General features: G+C 45.6%; 1 protein-coding gene across 4 annotated transcripts in view; it reads left to right on the top strand.

Annotated features, from left to right (window-relative positions):
- Positions 1 to 23,716, top strand: part of LOC139410650 (multiple C2 and transmembrane domain-containing protein 1-like) — a 272,821-nt gene that overhangs the window by 162,497 nt on the left and 86,608 nt on the right. For all 4 annotated transcript variants that reach the window (XM_071156008.1, XM_071156009.1, XM_071156010.1 and 1 more), the window contains 2 exons: positions 3,036 to 3,222; positions 10,843 to 10,936. In XM_071156008.1, coding sequence (XP_071012109.1) covers positions 3,036 to 3,222; positions 10,843 to 10,936 — 281 coding nt within the window. The remainder of the gene's footprint in view (positions 1 to 3,035; positions 3,223 to 10,842; positions 10,937 to 23,716) is intronic.

Raw genomic sequence — 23,716 nt, 5'->3', positions numbered from 1 at the left:
ATGACACATTCAATTACTTTTAGCCAAATTTTAATAGGTAAATTTGTTTTTTAATGGCGTGGAATGCCCTGCATGCTTTCTCTCTCAGTTCATTCACTGCATCATTAAGGTGTCCAGTTGAGCATATTTTTAAACCTAAATAATTGTAGTGTGTGCAGTACTCTATATATTTTGTACCAATTGAGAACTTTGGTCTAATTTCCTGAGATCTGGATTTTCTCTGGGAAATCATTATTTTAGTATTTTTGGGGTTTACTGCCAAGTCCCAGGTCTGGCAGTACTGCTCTAGCAGGTCCAGGCTCTGCCGTGGGCAATGTGCTGTGGGTGACGGCAGTCATACAGTGCCTTGCGAAAGTATTCGGCCCCCTTGAACTTTGCGACCTTTTTCCACATTTCAGGCTTCAAACATAAAAATATAAAACTGTATTTTTTTGTGAAGAATCAACAACAAGTGGGACACAATCATGAAGTGGAACAACATTTATTGGATATTTCAAACTTTTTTAACAAATCAAAAACTGAAAAATTGGGCGTGCAAAGACTTGTGAGGTGGGGGGGGGGGGTAAAGGTGGGTCAGTGGGGGTTTTAGGGGTGGTGAGGGGCTGCAGCTTCTCTCTAGGAGTCTCTACAGTCTGCTCTCTGTGCTGCAGCACCCTCTTGATGACAGACAACTCCTTTGCCATCTCCTCCTTTACCTGCACCAGCTCTCTCCTCATGGTGGCCTTTACCTCCTCCAGCGCTGTGGTAAGGCTCTCTCCTCATGGTGGCCTTTACCTCCTCCAGCGCTGTGGTAAGGCTCTCTCCTCATGGTGGCCTTTACCTCCTCCAGCACTGTGGTAAGGCTCTCTCCTCATGGTGGCCTTTACCTCCTCCAGCGCTGTGGTAAGGCTCTCTCCTCATGGTGGCCTTTACCTCCTCCAGCGCTGTGGTAAGGCTCTCTCCTCATGGTGGCCTTTACCTCCTCAAGCGCTGTGGTAAGGCTCTCTCCTCATGGTGGCCTTTACCTCCTCCAGCGCTGTGGCAAGGCTCTCTTCTCATGATGGCCTTTACCTCCTCCACCACTGTGGTAAGGCTCTCTCCTCATGGTGGCCTTTACCTCCTCCAGCGCTGTGGTAAGGCTCTCTCCTCATGGTGGCCTTTACCTCTTCCAGCGCTGTGGTAAGGCTCTCTTCTCATGATGGCCTTTACCTCCTCCAGCGCTGTGGTAAAGGCTCTCTTCTCATGATGGCCTTTAAATTCCTTAAGCGCTGTGGTAAGGCTCTCTCTCAGCTCCTGGACAGAGTTCTTTAGCTGGCTCCTGCACTGGTTGATCTGTTCCTGTAGAAGCTCTGTGTCTGGGCTGGTGGTGGTGTAGCTGGGGGGCTGCTCCTTCATTATCCCAATTCTGCTCAACATGCGTTATATGGAGTTTTTCTTCGCACTTGCAATACAGTCTTGCAAAACTCTGCATGCAGTATTTCGATTGGATGTTTGTCCCATTTGGTAAATTCATTATTAGAGATTGGACACCATACTTCACTGCCATATAGAGCAATTGGTTCTATAACTGATTGAAAAATTTGGAATTTTGATTTTGATGTTCCTTTTAATGGCATAGAATGCTCTTCTTGCTTTGTCTCTCAGCTCATTCACAGCCATGTGAAAGCTACCTGTGTTGCTGATATTTAGTCCTAGATATGTGTAGTTTTTTGTGTGTTCTAATAGAACTGTATCCAAATACAATTTATATTTGTCATCCTTATTTCCGGACCTTTTTTGGAATATCATTATATTTGTTTTTTTTAGGTTAACGGTCAGAGCCCAGGTCTGACAGAACCTGTGAAGATGATCTAGGTGCTGCTGTAACCCCTCTTTAGTGGGAGACAGCAGTACCAGGTCATCTGCGTACAGCAGACACTTGATTTCAGTGTTGTGTAGGGTGATACCAGGTTCTGCCGATTCTTCTAATGTTTTGGCCAATTCATTAATGTAGATGTTAAATAGTGCTGGACTTATTGGGCAGCCCTGTTTCACTCCCCGTCCCTGAGAGAAGTAGTCTGTTTGCTTGTTGCCAATTTTAACCGCACATTTGTTTTTAGTGTACATTGATTTAATAAAATCATATGTTTTCCCTCCAATACCACTTTCTATTAGTTTATAAAAAAAGACCTTCGTGCCAAATTGAATCAAATGCTTTCTTGAAATCTACAAAACACGAGTAGATTTTGCCTTTGTTTTGCTTTACTTGTTTATCAATTACAGTGTGGAGGGTGTAAATGTGGTCTGTTGTACGATCATTTTTTAGAAATCCAATCTGGCTTCTGCTCAGGACATTGTGTTTGTCAATGAAATGATGTAGTCTGCTATTTATAATACTGCAGAGAGTTTTCCCCAAGTTGCTGTTAACGCAAATTCCTCTGTAATTATTTGGGTCAAATTTGTCAATTTTTTTTATAGATTGGTGTGATCAATCCTTGGTTCCAAATATTGGGGAAAATACCTGCAGTGAGGATAATGTTGAAGAGTTTGAGTATAGCCAATATGAATTTGTGGTCTGTATATTTGATCATTTCATTTAAAATACCATCAGCACCACAGTCCTTTTTGGGTTGGAGAGTGCATCGTTTTTCCAAGAATTCTTCTTGGGGTATCTATAGGATTCTGATAGTCTTTGACTGCTGATTCAAGGATTTGTAATTTTTCTTGACTTTCTTAGATTTTTGCAATCATTATCAAACCATTTTTCATTATTTGTTATTTCTGGTTTGCTCTTATGCTTCTCTCTCTCTCTCTCTCTCTCTCTCTCTCTCTCTCTCTCTCTCTCTCCCCATCTCATCCTCTCTATCTCTCTCCCCATCTCTGCCTCTACCTCTCTCTTGTATATTCTACCTCTACCTCTCTCTTGTATATTCTACCTCACTCTTTCTCGTCCCCTCTTTCTCCTGCTTTTACCAACATCTCACTCTTTCTCACTCTCGTGGTTTTGTTTTTTCCTCTCAATGTTAGTCTACATAGACCTGTACGTCTGAAATTCCAAATTTGTGTGTGTTTTTCAGGTGTTCGATAGACCTGTCACCGCTCAGTAAAGAGCACACTCATAAGTTTGACCTGCCGCTGGAGGAGGGCGAGGGCACGCTGGTGCTGCTGGTCACCCTCACGGGGGCAGCTACAGTGTCCATCTCGGACCTGTCTGTCAACATCCTGGACGACACACACGAGAGACACCAGATACGACAGAGATATGTGAGTTAGTTTGTGTGTGTGTGTGTCTATGCATGCGTGTCTGCGTCACTAGGGCTGGGTTTACACAGGCAGCCAATTTTGATATTCTTTCCCTAATTGGTCTTTTGACCAATCACATCAGATTTTTTCAAATCAGATTTTTTTTTAGATCTGATTAGTCAAAAGACCAGTCAGAATTGGTCTGCCTGTCTGAACACAGCCTATGTGACCTTAACAGCAGCTACCAGGCTCTAGGTCTCTCCTGCTCCCTCTTGTGGAGACATGAAGCTGCAGCATAATGTCACGGACTTGTCAGTACAGCAATGTGAACTTGTTTTTCATTAGATCACATTTCCAACCAGTAGATTCATAAGCCAATCAATACTGATAAATGGATCGTTCAGAGAAACAACACCCTCCAGGCCCTGTTTTTTCTCACCTGTTCGTTTTCTAAATGGCTCCAGGGTGAAGTTTCCAGTAAATACAGATCTAGGATCAGCTTTCCCTCCTCCAATACTAACCTTATTAACCATTAGTGGGGGAAATGCAAAACTGACCCAAGATCAACTTCACTCTACACTGTATACACTGTCCTGCTTTATCAAATCAAATGTTATTTGTCACGTGCCGAATTCAACAGGTGTAGAACTTAATGTGAAATGCTTACTTACAAGCCCTTAATCTATATACAGGGGTTACTGGTACAGTCAATGTCTGGAGATACAGGTAAGTTCAGGTAATTTGTACATGTAGGAAGGGGTAAAGTGACTATGCATAGATAATAAACAGCTAGTAGCAGCAGTGTAAAAACAAAGGGGGGGATGTCATTGTAATAGTCTGGGTGGCCATTCGATGAATTTTTCTGCAGTCTTATGGCTTGGGGGTAGAATCTGTTAAGAAGCCTTTTGGACCTCGTCTTGGCACTCCGGTACCACTTGCCGTGCGGTAGCAGAGAGAACGATCTATGACTTGGGTGACTGGAGTCTTTGACCACTTTTTGGGCCTTCCTACCAAGCCCCAACGTTTCCATCAAATGGCTTTGACCTGCTAACTACTGCTGAAAGAGGGGAGGGGACAGAAGAAAACAGGCTGAGGTAGAGAGAAGTGGAGAAAAATAGGGGGCTGATAGGCTAAGAGAGAAGACAGCCTGACAGATTCTATTGAAGCTGAAGCTGCTGTGAATCGCTCTTCTCTCTTCTCTCTCCACTGAGAGACCTTGGTTTCTAGCGTATTAGGGTTTTATACCATAGTGTGAGTGGGTGTGAATATTTATATTTGTGAATATGTAAAAGTCTCTGTGGAGTGTGCTAGTGTGTTACTGTGTGTGTGTGTGTGTGTGTGTGTGTGTGTGTGTATGTTAATGAACCCGTCAGTAGGATCTCAGTGTGTTTGCTGTAAAAGGCATGGTGTCTCTCTGAGGAGTCTTAGGCTCCCTGTCCTCCTGAGGCCCTCCCGCCACAACACAATACATTCCGCCTGTTCTTTTGTCTTAATGCTGTTAACCCTTCACTGGCTGTCACTCAGCCATCAGCCCAGTACAAAGACACACACACACAAACACTCACACGGGGCTCTGGAGCTCCCTCTCTGACAGGCCTGATGGGGGACACTCGTCATATATCAACAGTATGTCATCTGGTGGAAGATGCTTTACTGTCTGATAATGCATATCGAGTCCTGGAGGACTGTTGTTCCAACGCTGTGCACCTTCATTAAGACAGGGACTGAATACTCCTACAGCACTGTGTGTGTCATTTATATCTTCACCATATTCTAGCAACCTACTTCATTTGATTGTATGTAGGAGTTTGTGTGTGTGTGTGTGTGTGTGTGTGCGTGTGTGTGTGTGTGTGTGTGTGTGTGTGTGTGTGTGTGTGTGTAAACTGTGCTCTAATTTAAGTGTAGAGTCCTGCTGCGTTGTGTGGTTGATCTGGGTGAGCTCCAGTGGAGAGCGCTCCACAGGCCAACCACGGACGCGTGACCTACATACAACGCTAGCAGCTCATTGGCTGGCCACGAGAGCACTTCCCGCGCTGCAGTGGCATCCTACGCTCAACTGGGGGAGCTCTAGGACCTAGACAGATGGCGGGCGTGCCTCTCTTCCTTCACTCACTTTGAGCTAGGGCCGGGAGGTGTGTGTGTGTGTGTGTGTGTGTGTGTGTGTGTAATAGTAATAGCGAGAAGTAAGGGGTGAGGGTTGTGCTGGCAGGGGTAGGCATGCAAAATGAAAAGAAAAAGCTATTTCACCTTTTACAACTCCAGAGCCCCTGATTTTCTGTGCGTTAAACAAGATACATTTTCTTTCCCTCGTTTTCATGCTTGCTCTCTGTCTCTCTGTGTAGGTTCTGCTCTCTGTCTCTCTGTGTAGGTTCTGCTCTCTGTCTCTCTGTGTAGGTTCTGCTCTCTGTCTCTCTGTGTAGGTTCTGCTCTCTGTCTCTCTGTGTAGGTTCTGCTATTCGTCTCGCTGTGTAGATTCTGCTCTTCGTCTCTCTCTGTGTAGGTTCTGCTCTCTGTCTCTCTGTGTAGGTTCTGCTATTCGTCTCTGTGTAGATTCTGCTCTTCGTCTCTGTGTAGGTTCTGCTCTTCGTCTTTCTGTGTAGGTTCTGCTCTCTGTCTCTCTGTGAAGGTTCTGCTATTCGTCTCTCTGTGTAGATTCTGCTCTTCGTCTCTCTCTGTGTAGGTTCTGCTCTCTGTCTCTCTGTGTAGGTTCTGCTATTCGTCTCTCTGTGTAGATTCTGCTCTTCGTCTCTGTGTAGGTTCTGCTCTTCGTCTTTCTGTCTAGGTTCTGCTCTTCGTCTCTCTGTGTAGGTTCTGCTCTCTGTCTCTCTGTGTAGGTAATGCTCTTCGTCTCTCTATGTAGGTTCTTCAGTTGGAGGGGGACAGTGTGGTTTGGTTTGAAGAGGACTGCCTCCATTAGCGTATTCCTTTTCTCCTGACTGATGCCCTTTTAATGAGAGAATTTAATAAAGATGTACCTTATCAAGACACACAGATAACAGCAAGTGCTGGTACTAATGCTGTACAATACCCAAAGCAAATTAGTCCGAGTGTGGGTGTGTGTGTGTGCACGCCCCTGTGTGTGTACGTCTGTGTGTGTGTCTCAGTGTGTCTGTGCATATGTTCATGAATATGTGTGTGTGTGTGTATGTGTGTGAAGCGTCGGGCGAATGTATTCCCTGATATCATCAGTTCGGAATCAGCTGTCTAGCAGACAGCCGTACAAAACACCCACTAGTACTAATCACTACAACCTCCCTAACACACCACCTAGCCTTCACCCCCACCTCCCACCCCCTATCAACCAGCCAACCAGTAAGCTATTTAGGGAAGGGGGTTGGTGAGGGTTTCAAGTGCCATGCATTATCATCGTCATAGCGCCTGGGCTTTGAAGCAAAGAAGATTGCTCCTTAAAAACGTATGGTCGAGGAACGACCTGTCCCTGACTTCTCACTACTGGCCCGGCCCAACATCATTAACACAGCACAGTCATATCAGATGACTTTCAGCTTTCAGCTGGCTGCCTGACAAGACCCTCCTCCCTCCACGGTAAGTCCCTGTGTAAATGGTGAGGCAGCAGAAGGAAGAAGACATTAGCCCGTTTAAAGTGCTTTCCGAGGTCAGCCTACAATGCAGGCGTTTCCCTCCCATTAATCTGCCCCCATTGAAGAGAACTGATAATACACACCTGAGAGTGGACTCTGGAGACGCTGGGTTTCTCCAAGTCCCTTTTCTCATCCTATATGGCTTATTGTAATGTGTGTGTCTCCATTATAGTCTGGCCCTAGGCTTTGGTCTGTTTGATGAAGAGCCACGCGGGTGGGCTTATAGCTGTTATTCCCCCCTGGAATAGGTTTGGATGCCATTCTGTCTATTGTGGTTGTTAATTACGAACAGACTGGAGGACTGGTGTCTCTCTAGCTGTGAGGTGCTGGAGCATTGGTGTCTCTAGCCGTGAGGTGCTGGAGGACTGGTGTCTCTAGCTGTGAGGTGCTGGAGGACTGGTGTCTCTAGCTGTGAGGTGCTGGAGGACTGGTGTCTCTAGCTGTGAGGTGCTGGAGGACTGGTGTCTCTAGCTGTGAGGTGCTGGAGGACTGGTGTCTCTAGCTGTGAGGTGCTGGAGGACTGGTGTCTCTAGCTGTGAGATGCTGGAGGACTGGTGTCTCTAGCTGTGAGGTGCTGGAGGACTGGTCTCTCTATATGTGAGGTGCTGGAGGACTGGTGCCTCTAGCTGTGAGGTGCTGGAGGACTGGTGTCTCTCTAGCTGTGAGGTGCTGGAGGACTGGTGTCTCTAGCTGTGAGGTCCTGGAGGACTGGTGTCTCTAGCTGTGAGGTGCTGTAGGACTGGTATCTCTAGCTGTGAGGTGCTGAAGGACTGGTGTCTCTAGCTGTGAGGTGCTGGAGGACTGGTGTCTCTAGCTGTGAGGTGCTGGAGGACTGGTGTCTCTCTATATGTAAGGTGCTGGAGGACTGGTGCCTCTAGCTGTGAGGTGCTGGAGGACTGGTGTCTCTCTAGCTGTGAGGTGCTGGAGGACTGGTGTCTCTAGCTGTGAGGTCCTGGAGGACTGGTGTCTCTAGCTGTGAGGTGCTGGAGGACTGGTATCTCTAGCTGTGAGGTGCTGAAGGACTGGTGTCTCTAGCTGTGAGGTGCTGGAGGACTGGTGTCTCTAGCTGTGAGGTGGGATGTATACATACTAATTGCCAAGAAGGACCTGGACTGATGTGTCTTAATGGACCTGTGGAGGGGGACACACTGACCTCTCCTCAAGTGCTGCCACTCCACTCCACCAGCTCCTATACCTTATAACACCCCATAACAACCCCATACACCCCCATAACAACCCCATACACCCCCATAACAACCCCATAACAACCCCATACACCCCCATAACAACCCCATACACCCCCATAACAACCCCATACACCCCCACAACTCAGAGCCTCAACCCACACAGAGAAGAAGAGGTAGAGAGAGATGTAGAGAAAGGGAAGAGAGAGGAGGAGGAGGAAGCTCTTAGCATTCCATTTTTATTATGACATTTCACAGTCATCCGATTGAATGTCCCCTGACCGGATTGTCCAGCCGGCAGTCGGTGGGGATGAAATGTTATTTGGAGTGTTGATAAAAGGTGAGGCACCTCCAAGATGACAGCGAGTCATAAGGCCCGGCGCGCTGACATTCATTTTCTCCACAACAGAGATGGAATAAGACGTCACGGTGACAAGCTGTCAGTCAAGCTGGGGCCCCGCCATATAACCAACCCCCCTTTCTCGCCACATGCACCCCCCCACCTCCCGATCCCTAGTCCCTACTGGCGGGTAGGGGGTGGTGGATGGGTGGGTGGATCCTCTTCAACAGTAATGGGGCTAGGCTGAACCCAGAGTGAGCGAGCCTCCTCAGCTTGGTAGCTGGGAGGATGGGAGGTGGGGGAGGTGGGGAAGAATGGGAGGATGGGAGGTGGGGAGGATGGGACATGGGGAGGTTGGTAGCTGGGAGGGGGGGGGGATGGGAGGATGGGAGAAGGGATGTGGGGGAGGATGGGAGGTGAGATGTGGGGGAGGATGGGAGGGGGGTGAGGATGGGAGGTGGGGAAGGATGGGTGGTGGGGGAGGATGGGAGATGGGGGAGGTGAGGGAGGATGGAAGTTAGGGGAGGATGAGAGGTGGGGGAGGATGGGAGCTGGGGGAGGATGGGAGGTGGGGGGAGGTTGGGAGGTGGGGGAGGATGGGAGGTGGGGGGGTGAGAGGTGGGGGAGGGTGAGAGGTGGGGGAGGATGAGAGGTGGGGGAGGATGGGAGCTGGGGGAGGATGGGAGGTGGGGAAGGATGGGTGGTGGGGGAGGATGGGAGATGGGGGAGGTGAGGGAGGATATGAGTTGGGGGAGGATGAGAGGTGGGGGAGGATGGGAGCTGGGGGAGGATGGGAGGTGGGGAAGGATGGGTGGTGGGGGAGGATGGGAGATGGGGGAGGTGAGGGAGGATATGAGTTGGGGGAGGATGAGAGGTGGGGGAGGATGAGAGGTGGGGGAGGATGGGAGGTGGAGGGAGGATGGGAGGTGGGGGGAGGATGGGAGGTGGGGGAGGATGGGAGGTGGGGAGGATGGGAGGTGGGGGGGATGAGAGGTGGGGGAGGATGAGAGGTGGGGGAGGATGTATTGGAGGGTGGGAAAATATATTCTACAGCCTTTCATTAAAAAAATAAAGAGGCCTCATCTCCTGAGCTTTTCAATCTATCTGCCTGTCTATTGAGAGGGCCTGAAAAGGCAGCCCTGCAAATCAGAAATTCCTCTGCTATGGAAATGTTCCGGCTTCACAAATCAGCCATGTTTTTTCTGTCTCTCTCTCCCTCTCTATCTCTCTGTCTCTCTGTCTCTCTCTCTCTCTCTCTCTCTCTCTCTCTCTCTCTCTCTCTCTCTCTATCTCTCTGTCTCTCTCTCTCTTTTTAGGCCGTCCTCAATAATCACAAATAATAAGCTGTCATATCTTCAGAGAAATCATGTATTAAACTTATGTGGAAAGGTTTTTCTCCCCTTCTCCTTCCTCTCCTCTCATCTTCATTCTAAGGCATTTCAACAATAATATCGCTGGAAACAGGCAGAGGCTGACTGAGTTTATAATAAATTAAGTCTGTAGCCTGGCCCTGACTCTGAAATGTAAATTATAATTATTCCTCTGGGTATGTAAGGGGGTTATTGCCAGAGAGAGAAATAAATTGAAGTGAAGTGTGTTTTCTCTGCTTTTAAGACACGCCAGCATGGCTCTCAGTGCAGGGCTGTGTGTGTGTGTGTGTGTATGTGTGTGATTGCACCTCCTCAGCTCTTTCCTTTATCTGCTAGACTTGTCCATACATATACGCTGCCAGGCTTGTCCTGTGTCCTATCTGACCTCTGTGAAGGGACAATGAGGCTGCCACTAACATGGAGATGTGTGTTTTCATTGAGTGATAGAAAAAGTCACAGCAGACTGGGCTGGTTTCATCATCATACAGTCGAGAGATGATCACTGTACCCTGTAGAGTGTGATTGTGTGTGTGTGTGTGTGTGTGTGTGTGTGTGTGTGTGTGTGTGTGTGTGTGTGTGTGTGTGTGTGTGTGTGTGTGTGTGTGTGTGTGTGTGTGTGTGTGTGTGTGTGTGTGTGTGTGTGTGTGTGTGTGTGTGTGTGTACACCAGTATGACCAGTAAATATGTGATGGTGCCCAGTAACTATCACATCACTGCCTGAATCCCAGTCACGCCTCAGTGGAAGTGGGAAGTGTCTGAGCAATTTTTCTATATGACATCTATCAGTAAATGGCGTGTGTTTTACTCTCTCGCTCCCTGTATTTCTCTAGCTCTTTCTCTCTCTCTCTCTCTCTCTCTCTCTCTCTCTCTCTCTCTCTCTCTCTCTCTCTCTCTCACTCGTTCACACAAAACAGAAAAGGTAATGGCATTCTTCTGAACATAGTGCCTGTGTGTTAAACTAAAGAAAAGAGAGAGAAGGGAAGATCGTCGACTGGCTGGGCAATGAAAATACATTTTGCCCTTTCGACTTCACTTAATGTGACCGTTTGGATGTCAGTGGTAAATTGAACTGTCCTGAACTGTTTCCCACAGCTTAATGTACTCAATGTACCCATCACCCCTGACCTCTGACCTCTAACCTGCAGAGTGTGCTGAGGTCGTTCCACAACCTGAAGGATGTGGGAGTGGTCCAGGTTAAGGTCATCAGATCAGAGGGGCTGATGGCAGCAGACGTCACAGGTAAGTCAACTAAAACCTCTTCAAATGACATTAAAATCTTCTTCTCTGCTATGAAGAGCGAATAACTTCTGTTGTCTGTTGCTAAACGGCACTCCCGCTGGTCTGTATGTTTCCACAAAATGTATTCTTCCCATGCCTAATGTATAATAAAACATCAATCTATCAATTTGGTGTCATTGACAATGGCCAATAAGAACCCTTAGAGATCGTATCTAGATTACAGAACATCTCATTTAGAACCAGATTTATTTTGGGGAGATTGAAATGAATCTAGGGGAGAAACGTTTCTCTTGCATCCTTGTTTCTCCATTACTTCTTACTTTTAATGAGGTATACAGTAGAGAGAACTACTTGACTTTTTCACAGTGTGTGTTATCTAATGGAAAATAAGTGGGACTGAGTTAGTTTGGCCTCACTCAGGGGAGAGGACTCACACACATGAGCAGATAGAGCTGCCGTAGTCTTTCATTTTCTGGTTGGAGCAAGGCCTAATGGCTCTGCCTTTGTTTATTACCGGAGAAACAAATGGAAATCCCTGCTGACCTCAATACAGTACTCATAGCTCAGTCTGGGGTTTGCTGTAGCTACTCTACAGTAAAGTATTCAGGTCACTTTCAGATCAGACCTTAAGCAACAACATCTTTGCCTCGCTGTCTTGTCATTCCTCCATCTGGGTTGCAACAAGAGTTACAAGTGTTGTGATGGAAAAATATGGACTGCGAAAGTGAAGTGCATAGGCTAGCCATCGAACCACTTAGTTCAACAGAAGTGCATAGCCTGAAATGTCATTTGAGTGAAGTTGTGGGTCCTCTTTTTCCATGCAGGGGCCTCTGGTAGCATTGTTGATGTGAGAGCTAGACACTGTCAAGTATCACCATTTTGAGTCTTTCTCTCTCTCGCTCTCACTGTTAGGTTGTCCTCTCCACCCTCAACTTCGCAATAGCACCCCTAACTTTTAAAGTGGTCCCTTCCCTCCACTAATCCCACCTCCACAGACTGTTCAGCCCATCAATTACCCCATCTGTCCGATGGTTTGGTCCATCCTTTATTTCCAACCCACTCAGATGGCCCGGTCCACCACACTGACCCATTCGCCTTGCCAGGCTGTGTGTGTGTGTGTGTGTGTGTGTGTGTGTGTGTGTGTGTGTGTGTGCGTGTGCGTGTGGTGTTCCCAATGGAATGGAAGGGCTCATGAGCTTTGATTTCACACTTTGGGTCTGCCTGGTGGCCCCACACACACACTCTCAGAGACAAAGCCCCTTTAAGAGCTCCTTTAAGGGTCCTCACCCACACTGCATGCAGACCCTCCACAGCTGGCCAGCATGAGAGAGGTGTCAGGAGCAAGGTAGCAGGCCACAGAGGAACACACACAGGCTTTAATGGAGATAGAGGGGGGGTACTGTGAGAAAGCGTTTTTCCATTCCACTCCCATTCATATCCCCCTCTCTCCTCGCCCCTCCCGTCTTTCCATCCCCCTCTCTCCCTGTGTGGCAGTCTGTCCCATACCTCTAATTGTGGCGTTTACATGGAGTACCTCTACTCTAGCCCAGGCAAATAACTGAATATAGTCTCTAAAACCAACAATCCCATTTGATGAGGTGCTCTTACCCGTGTGAGTACCTCCCTTAATGTTCCAGCCTTTCAGCAACACACAGCACCTTCTCAATGGAGGGGCCAAACACATTCATGTACTGCGTCAATAGTAGAAGTAGTTTGCAGATTCCCTCAGGATCGATCTTTGTACTGGTATTTTGTGATACAGTAAAAAGTGCATTGAGTTGAGCTGCTGAGGCATCAACATTACTGTGTAACAGATAGTGAATAACATGTATGAACACCTTGCGAGGGTGCAATCATGCACTTGACTGACAGTGGAATACTGAGGAGAGTAATGATGATGTATATGTCATTTAGCCTCTTTGATCCAAAGTGACTTACAGTTAGACGTGCATATATTTTTTCCATAGTAACGACAGTAAGTGAAGCATTTAGACTCCCAGACACTGCCGTATGCTTTCCTTTTTAACAGCTCCAAAAGGAACTGGGAGCCAACGGCATCATCTCAGTTCTACCGTGTTGTTTTAACTCAGTTTAACACGCTCATCTTATTGCTGTCTGAAATGAGGTTAAAGGTCTCGCCGTGAACCCAGAATATGGAAAATGAAGCCAGGGAGGAGCTATGGTGTATCTGGACCGTCAAAGTAGCCCTCAAACCCTAGTGGGTAATTGGCTGGGACAACCTCCTCTGGTGCTCTCCAATAAGGTGAAAGTTCATCACCAGTGACATCCACTCACCACCACCGCCACATTGCCTGCATATTATTAAAGGAGCACACCTTTCTCTTCAAACCATTTGAATACATTTTAGTGATTGAATTTCAGTCAATTCTAGCTAATTCGAGAGTATTGTGTTGAATATTCTAGTGACTACGGAAATATTGTGAACAATTGAATGTGGTTGCAGTTATTAAGGAAGACAGTATATTGTTCAACATTTAGAAAATGAATCCTCAAAAAAACAAAATATTAGTTATGTATCATCATTGTACTCAAAGCCCAAATGTTTTCTCAATATTAAATACACTTTTCTTCTTTCTTGACATCTTTCTTGTCATACATTTTTACTATGATTTTTTTTTATCTTGCCTAACATAGAGAATAATGAGGATCTCTAAGGACAGTCATGTTGTAAAGGTAAACAGTCTGATGACTGATACTGTATTATTCTGTGTATACTGATGTAGGATTGAGTGTCAATATCAACAGGAAGTGTATACCTGCAGATTGATATGTGTCACAATTAGATGTGAGAGGCATTGATCACAGTGACTTCTGTTTCACTCTCCCTCTGTGCTGTCCTTATCACGGTGATTTCTGTTTCACTCTCCCTCTGTGCTGTCCTTATCACAGTGACTTCTGTTTCACTCTCCCTCTGTGCTGTCCTTATCACAGTGACTTCTGTTTCACGCTCCCTCTGTGCTGTCCTTATCACAGTGACTTCTGTTTCGCTCTCCCTCTGTGCTGTCCTTATCACAGTGACTTCTGTTTCACGCTCCCTCTGTGCTGTCCTTATCACAGTGACTTCTGTTTCACTCTCCCTCTGTGCTGTCCTTATCACAGTGACTTCTGTTTCACGCTCCCTCTGTGCTGTCCTTATCACAGTGACTTCTGTTTCACTCTCTCTCTGTGCTGTCCTTATCACAGTGACTTCTGTTTCACTCTCCCTCTGTGCTGTCCTTATCACAGTGACTTCTGTTTCACTCTCCCTCTGTGCTGTCCTTATCACAGTGACTTCTGTTTCACTCTCCCTCTGTGCTGTCCTTATCACAGTGACTTCTGTTTCACGCTCCCTCTGTGCTGTCCTTATCACAGTGACTTCTGTTTCACTCTCCCTCTGTGTTGTCCTTATCACAGTGACTTCTGTTTCACTCTCCCTCTGTGCTGTCCTTATCACAGTGACTTCTGTTTCACTCTCCCTCTGTGCTGTCCTTATCACAGTGACTTCTGTTTCACTCTCCCTCTGTGCTGTCCTTATCACAGTGACTTCTGTTTCACTCTCCCTCTGTGCTGTCCTTATCACAGTGACTTCTGTTTCACTCTCCCTCTGTGCTGTCCTTATCACAGTCAATAGAGTCGTAATCTATGCTCCGCCTCAACAGGGAGTTTATGAATGAACCTAAATTCAACCTCACATTGAACCCCATTTTTTCTGTTCTGAACTTCATTATTAAAAGCAATGTACTCTAAAGTAATTTTATTTTAAATCACGCTCTTGGGGACTTTGAATGGGATATTTCTCTCTCTTCCTGACCTAGCATTTTAAGAGTGATATGATTGAACAAACAGAAACAGTGTTCCCAACAGTTAAGATCAAAGCTGTAGTTAAGTGTTTGTTGTTATGAATGGTAAATGAAATGTGTGCATGTGTGGGGAGGAAGGGGCAGTCCTTTCAATTTACAAAGAAACAGTAACATGTATTTCCATACACAAACACAGAACATATCATGTAGGAGAGTAAAGAAAATAAAGGAACTTTTGACTGGTACTGTATATATATATACACACACAAATATAGGAATATATAAATATATACAGTACCAGTCAAAAGTTTGGACACACCTACTCATTCAAGGGTTTCTCTTTATTTTTTACATTGTAGAATAATAGTGAAGACATCAAAACTATGAAACACACCCAAAACACACACTAACCAAAAAAGTGTAAACAAATGAAAATATACTTCAGTAATTTGAGATTCTTTGAGATTCTTCTGCCTTTACGACAGCTTTACACACTCTTGGCATTCTCTCAACCGGATGCTTTTCCAACAGTCTTAAAGGAGTTCCCACATACTGTATGCTGAGCACATGTTGGCTGCTTTTCCTTCACTCTGCAGTCCAACTCATCCCAAACCATCTCAATTGGGTTGATGTCGGGAGATTGTAGAGGCCAGGTCATCTGATGCAGCACTCCATCACTCTCCTTCTTGGTCAAATAGTCCTTACACAGCCTGGGGGTGTGTTGGGTCATTGTCCTGTTGAAAAACAAATGATAGACCCACTAAGTGCGAACCAGATAGGATGGCGTATCATTGCAGAATGCTGTGGTAGCCATGCTAGTTAAGTGTGCTTTGAATTCTAAATAAATCACTGTCACCAGAAAAGTACTCCCACACCATCACACCTCCTCCTCCGTGCTTCACGGTGGGAACTGCACATGCGGAGATCATCTATTCACCTATTCTGCGTCTCACAAAGAGACTGTGGTTGCAACCAAAAATCTCAAATTTGGACTCATCAGACCAAAGGACAGATTTCCACCAGTCTAATGTCCATTGCTCGTGTTTCTTGGCAGAAGCAAATCTCCATTTAAGGTGCAGTTAATTCTAATGAACTTATTCTCTGAAGCAGTAGTAACTCTGGGTCTTCCTTCCCTGTGGCGGTCCTCATGAGAGCCAGTTTCATCGTAGCGCTTGATTGTTTTTGCGGCCGTACTTGAAGAAACTTTCAAAGTTCTTGAACTTTCCCGCGTTGACTGACCTTCATGTCTTAAGTATTGATTGTGTTACGAATCTCTTTTGGCCCGACAGTCTAGGGGGGATGGTAGTGAGACCCGTAACATAACTCATGTAAATTATAATAGTGACAAAGTAAAAGTGAACGAAATAACCACGACAACCGAAATAATACCGTCAAACTCAGGGTTTATTATAAACACACGGTAATGGGGGGGGGAGCAGGAAAAGGGGCTGAGCTGGACCCAAGGAAAGAAACAAATATGCAAAAACACCCCTAAGCTAGACTAGCCTATTTCAACAACAGCTAACTAACTAACCAAAAATACAGTGGGTGGTCCGCCCAGTTCTAACTAGTGTGTTTTAACAAAGTTTACCTACGGGTAGTGTATGCCCATGGGCGACTTGTCTTGGTTTCCCCTTTTTCCCACCAGCAACAAACAAACACCATAACCAAAACAATACTCACAGGTGATGACAAAGTGCTATGGAGGTGCTCAAACAAAAGAGGTTAATTAATACACAAAGAGAGAGATCTACATACATGGCATTTACAAAGAGATTGTGCTACTGAAATCTATCAAGAACAGCTATCTACTAACATGGCATTACAAAGATTGAGCTCTCCTGAAATCTACAAATGATGGGGTTTTTAAACCATGAGGAAGGAACTGTGATAGGGTAGGAAACAGGAGGAGGTGTGTCTTCTGATTGATGGATTGATTGTTGACTGATTGGGGAGTAATGATTTTCACCTGTGAGGGGAGAAGGAGAGAAAAGAAACACACACAGGATACACACAGACACAGGATACACACAGACACAGGATACCTGTATCCGTAACACTCCCACCCTTAAAAGAGCAACCCTAGGGGGGATTGCGACTACAGTATTTAAATGAACACTCACAACAAATCAACAACCTTGCAAAACATACAGAAATCATCTTCACACACGAGACAAAGCATCTGCCAACACATTATCTGAACCCTTTTTGTGGCGGATCTCCAAATTATAATTTTGTACAATCAGCGCCCAACGCATAAGGCGCTGGTTCTGGTTGTACATTCGGTGGAGAAAAACTAAGGGGTTATGGTCAGTATACACAATCACTGGTAGGGCACTGGAACCAATGTATACTTCGAAGTATTGCAGAGCCAACAACAAAGCAAGAGCTTCTTGTTCTATTGTCGCATAGTTTGTTTGACATTTATTAAATTTACGTGAAAAATAACAAACGGGATGATCTACTCCACTCTTGTCCTGCTGCAGTAGAACAGCACCAGCACCTCTGGCACTAGCATCTACCTCAAGCTTGAACGGTTGTTCAAAATCCGGAGCAGCAAGTACAGGGGTACTACATAAGAGTGCTTTCGCTGATTCAAAAGCTCTCTTACAATCAGGGGACAACACAAATGGTCTTGCCGGACTGAGCAAATCAGTCAATGGAGCAACTACCGCAGAGAAATTTTTACAGAAGCTACGGTAATAGCCAACCATCCCTAAAAAGCGGCGTAGCTCTCGTCTAGTGGTAGGTGCAGGGAATGCAGTTATAGCCAAGACCTTGGCATCAACAGGGCGCACCTGTCCATGGCCAACCTCTTTACCGAGATAGGTAACAGTAGCCTTCCCAAACTCGCACTTTGCCAAGTTCAGGGTTAGAGAAGCAGCTGCCAACCGTTCACATACTACCCTTAGCAAGTCAACATGATCTGACCACGTAGACGAATAAATCACTAGGTCATCAAGGTATGCACTACAATTAGGAACGCCAGCTAATACAGAGTTAACCAGTCGTTGGAAAGTGGCTGGTGCATTTCGCATCCCAAAAGCCATGACTGAGTACTGAAGGAAGTTGTCTGGGGTCACAAAGGCAGAAATCTCAGAAGCACGTGAAGTTAACGGAACCTGCCAGTAACCTTTTAAGAGGTCCAACTTGGTCACATACTTAGCAGCACCAATAGTGTCGATACAGTCGTCCAGTCTGGGTAACGGGAACGAATCTGGCATTGTGACAGAATTTACCTTTCGATAATCCGTACATAACCTGGACGTACCATCAGGTTTAGGAACCAGAATGCAAGGAGAACTCCAAGGGCTTGAACTTGGCTTAGCCAGGTCATTCTCCAACAAATATCTCACCTCATCCCTCATTATCTTCCTCTTGGAAGCGTTGATACGATATGGGTGTTGCTTGATAGGTGTAGCATTTCCAACATTAATGTCATGTTCCAACACATTTGTGCGAGTAGGAACGTCATTAAAGAGACATGGAAAACTGTGTAGTAGCCTCACAATATCATTAGCCTGTCCATCCGTTAAATGAACCAGACCTGACTGGATAGACAGCAGCATTTCTGAGTTGGGCAATCTAACACACTGCTGCTGAGTATTGCGCAACTCCAAGCCATCAACATCATCAATATGACAGTCCACTATCATCGCAGTAGTAGCAGAGGAGACAGCAGTACCTTCCTCTGTTTTTGAACTATTTAACTGTGTGATGGGTCGGGTGTGGTATGCTTTCAACATGTTAATGTGACACACACGAGATTGGCGTTTTCTATCAGGAGTTTGAAGCACATAGTCAGTTTCACTTATTTTCTTTTCAATTAAATAAGGACCAGAGAAACGAGCTGACAGTGAAGATCCTGGAACAGGTAATAACACCAGTACTTGGTCACCTGGCTGTAGTGGACGAGAAACAGCCTCTTTATCATAGTGTCTTTTCATGCTCCTCTGTGAGGAAGACAGAGCTTCCTTTGCAAGAGCACAAGCTTGGTGTAGGCGCTCACGAAAGCGACTAACATAGTCCAACACATTCTCATCTCTGGTACACAACTCTTGGGACAAGAACTGTTCTTTAAGGACTTTCATTGGTCCTCTTACTGTGTGACCAAACACTAGTTCAGCCGGGCTGAAACCTAGGGACTCCTGCACAGTTTCACGAGCAGCAAACAAAACTAGAGGAACTCCCTCATCCCAATCTTTCTCAGATTCCAAACAATATTTACGTAGCATAGACTTCAGTGTCTGATGCCATCTTTCAAGCGCACCCTGAGACTCTGGGTGATAGGCGCTTGATACACGGTGCGTAATTGATAAGGATTTCAACACCTGCTTGAAGAGCTTGGATAGGAAATTGGTACCTTGATCGCTTTGTACCACCTTAGGTAACCCGAATGTCGTGAAGAATTTTATTAAGGCTTTACTCACTATCGGAGCTGTAATCCTTCTCAGAGGAATAGCCTCGGGGTATCTTGTAGCCATACACATTATCGTTAACAAAAACTGGTTACCCGATTTTGTCTTCGGTAACGGTCCGACACAATCAACCACCACATGCTCAAATGGTTCACCTATGACAGGTATAGGACAAAGAGGAGCAGGAGGAATAACCTGATTTGGTTTTCCTGTTATCTGACAGGTGTGGCATGTCCGACAGAACTGAGCCACATCTTGTTTTAAACCTGGCCAAAAGAAATGTCGAAGGATCCGATCATACGTCTTTGTAATTCCTAAATGACCAGACCACTGGTGATCATGAGCAAGGGATAACACATTTTGTCGAAAGGCTGTAGGAATCACTATTTGGTAAACAGCATTCCAATCTCCACCCGCGTCAACATGGGATTTCCATTTACGCATGAGGAGATTACCATCAATGAAGTAAGCCACATTCTTCTTCTTCACCTCTTCTAACGAGACAACACTAGAAAAACATTTAGCAAGCTTGTTGTCAACCTTTTGGTTAGCAATCAGCTGCTCACGAGTAACTGGTAACTGTATTGCATCAGCAATAAGTTCAACGTTCTTTAATTCTTTCCTGGGCTGTTTGTCAGAGGTGATCAACTTCTCAGAGGTATCACACAATCCATCCTCTTGATCATCCTCTTTGAACAGAACAGTGTTTGACAAATCTATCACGTCACCCTCTTGTAGTGCCTGAGCACGAGTGACAGCACAAGCGGGGAACACATGTGGATAACTCTGTGCCAACTCATTCGAGAGAGAGTGGTCACTTTTATCCAATACTTCCAATACGGGTACTACCTTTCCTCCGGAAATATCGTTACCCAGTATAAAGGTCACACCTTTCACTGGCAACATAGGACATACCCCCACTCTGAATATTCCACTGATTAACTCAGAGTGTACTTTCACAAAGTGCAACGGCACTGGGACAAAACCCATTTCAATACCCTGCACTAACACACTGGAACCACAGTATGTATCGTCAGATAAGGGCAACACATCAGACAATATAAACGACTGCGCCGCACCAGTATCTCTAAGGATTTTAACCGGACGCTGAGACGCTTCGTCATTCTCTAGGGACACAAACCCCTCGAAAATGAATGGTTCATAACTGCGGTCGGGGACTGGGTCTTTCAAACTACAGTTACCCTGAGGCACCTGTTTTGTTGCAGACCTCACAACCGTACGAATTAGACCAACACCTGTTGGCGGCTTGGCACGAAGAGGCATCCCTTGTTTGCGTTTAAGCAGGAAGCAATCATTAATCATATGTCCCACTTTATGACAATAGAAACAGGAGCGCTCATTCTTCTGGCGTGCTTGATATACTACTGCGGGCCGACTAGGGCTAAAGGTAGGAAACTCAGTGGTTCTACTCTCAGTTTGAGCCGAAAACACACTCTTGTGCGTCAACACAAACTCGTCTGCCAACACAGACGCTTCTGCCAGGGAGGATACTTTCTGTTCGTTTAGGTAAACTACAATGCGTTCGGGTAAGCAATTTTTAAACTCTTCCAACAAGATTAACTCCCGGAGAGAGTTGAAATCAGTTACCTTACTAGCAGCATGCCATTTATCAAACAGATTTCCCTTGTCTCTAGCAAATTCCACATAAGTCTTACTAGAAGACTTTCTATGAGACCTAAATCTCTGTCGGTATGCCTCAGGCACAAGCTCATAGGCACGAAGAACAGTAGCTTTGACCACTTCATAATTCAAACTGTCCTCCAGAGGTAGCGCTGACAAAACCTCTTGGGCTTTACCAGTTAATTTACACTGAAGTAATAGGCACCATACCTCTTCAGGCCACTTCAATGCTACGGCTATACGCTCAAATACACAAAAATAGGAGTCAACCTCCGACTCTCTGAACAAAGGTACTAAGGCTATCTGCCTACTAATGTCAAACGTGTTTGAGGACACAGCAGGTGAGGACGGCTCACAAACAGGCACAGTAGGAACGAAGGCTAGCCTCGCTGTCTCTGCCTCCAGTTCCATCTGGCGCATTTTAAACGTCATCTGCCGCTGTTCTCTTTCTGCCTCAATTTTACACATCATCTGCCGTTGTTCTCGTTCTTTTTCTGCCTCAATTTTACACATCTCCAACTGGAGAGTCTCTCGCCTAATTTGGGCTCTCTTCCACCTCTAGTTGGAACTGTGCTAAACGGACATCCCTTCTGGCATCACCGTTTGACAGTGGGGAGAGTGGATCAAAATGGGACAATGTGGCTGGTGTTTTAGCCTCACCCTCATTATCAGATACCAATGGGCTTATAGGAGCAGTTACATCCCCTACAGGGTTAGTAGACTCAGGCAGCGGTAACACAAGCACCTGCTCTTCCAACAATACATTTAACACTAGCTGTTTAACCTCTGCCTTAACTACACTCTGCGGAATCGATATTGAGTAATGGTCAGCCAAGGTCATTAAATCAACTCTACGACATTTATCAAAAACCTCCCACGAAGGATTATCCAAAAAGGACTTCAAATCAAAAGTAGCCATCTTACACTACTTCACAAGAGCCAACGAAAATAGCAAACACTAATGCTACTTCAGCTATGACGCTCAACACTGAACTATACCACTACAACAATCTACATGAGCGGCATGGGTGTCAGTAAAGACATATCCCGGATGAGCCCCCACTTATGTTACGAATCTCTTTTGGCCCGACAGTCTAGGGGGGATGGTAGTGAGACCCGTAACATAACTCATGTAAATTATAATAGTGACAAAGTAAAAGTGAACGAAATAACCACGACAACCGAAATAATACCGTCAAACTCAGGGTTTATTATAAACACTCGGTAATGGGGGGGGGAGCAGGAAAAGGGGCTGAGCTGGACCCAAGGAAAGAAACAAATATGCAAAAACACCCCTAAGCTAGACTAGCCTATTTCAACAACAGCTAACTAACTAACCAAAAATACAGTGGGTGGTCCGCCCAGTTCTAACTAGTGTGTTTTAACAAAGTTTACCTGCGGGTAGTGTATGCCCATGGGCGACTTGTCTTGGTTTCCCCTTTTTCCCACCAGCAACAAACAAACACCATAACCAAAACAATACTCACAGGTGATGACAAAGTGCTATGGAGGTGCTCAAACAAAAGAGGAGGTTAATTAATACACAAAGAGAGAGATCTACATACATGGCATTTACAAAGAGATTGTGCTACTGAAATCTATCAAGAACAGCTATCTACTAACATGGCATTACAAAGATTGAGCTCTCCTGAAATCTACAAATGATGGGGTTTTTAAACCATGAGGAAGGAACTGTGATAGGGTAGGAAACAGGAGGAGGTGTGTCTTCTGATTGATGGATTGATTGTTGACTGATTGGGGAGTAATGATTTTCACCTGTGAGGGGAGAAGGAGAGAAAAGAAACACACACAGGATACACACAGACACAGGATACACACAGACACAGGATACCTGTATCCGTAACAGATTGACTGTCATTTCTCTTTGTTTATTTAAGCTGTTCTTTCCAAAGTATGGATTTGGTCTTTTACCAAATAAGGCTATCTTCTGTATACCACCCCTACCTTGTCACAACACAACTGATTGGCTCAAACACAATTAAAGAAGGAAAGACATTCCACAAATACACTTTTAACAAGACATACCCGTTAATTGAAATGCATTCCAGATGACTACCTCATGATGCTGGTTGAGAGAATACCAAGCGTGTGCAAAGCTGTCATTTAGGCAAAGGCTGAATACTTTGAAGAATATCAAATATGTAACACTTCTTTGGCTATGACATGATTCCATATGTGTTTTTTTTTAATAGTTTTGATGTCTTCACTATTATTCTGCAATAAGTAGGTGTGTCCAAACCTTTGACTAGTACTGTATATAGGGCATTTGTTGTGATTAATACAGTATGCTAGTCTCTGGAGAAGGTTCCAACCATAATGATTATGTCTATGTTCAGCCTCCACACCTCCATGTTCCTCTGTTCAGCCTCCAACTCCACACCTCCATGTTCCTCTGTTCAGTATCCAGACCTCCATGTTCCTCTGTTCAGCCTCCAAACCTCCATGTTCCTCTGTTCAGCATCCAGACCTCCATGTTCCTCTGTTCAGCCTCCACACCTCCATGTTCCTCTGTTCAGCCTCCACACCTCCATGTTCCCCTGTTCAGCCTCCACACCTCCATGTTCCTCTGTTCAGCCTCCACACCTCCATGTTCCCCTGTTCAGCCTCCACACCTCCATGTTCCTCTGTTCAGCCTCCACTCCTCCATGTTCCTCTGTTCAGCCTCCACACCTCCATGTTCCTCTGTTCAGCCTCCACCCGCCTCCCTCTTCTCAGCCCCATCCCTGTCAGACAAGATGTCTTCTCTCTCCCCCCTCCCTCTTCTCAGCCCCATCCCTGTCAGACAAGATGTCTTCTCTATCCCCCCTCCCTCTTCTCAGCCCCATCCCTGTCAGACAAGATGTCTTCTCTCTCCCCCCTCCCTCTTCTCAGCCCCATCCCTGTCAGACAATATGTCTTCT

The sequence above is a fragment of the Oncorhynchus clarkii genome, chromosome 6 (genome assembly GCF_045791955.1).
Source record: "Oncorhynchus clarkii lewisi isolate Uvic-CL-2024 chromosome 6, UVic_Ocla_1.0, whole genome shotgun sequence".
Taxonomy (NCBI): Eukaryota; Metazoa; Chordata; class Actinopteri; order Salmoniformes; family Salmonidae; genus Oncorhynchus; species Oncorhynchus clarkii.
The sequence above is the reverse complement of the archived record's forward strand: the minus strand, read 5'-3'. Positions and strand labels throughout refer to the sequence as shown.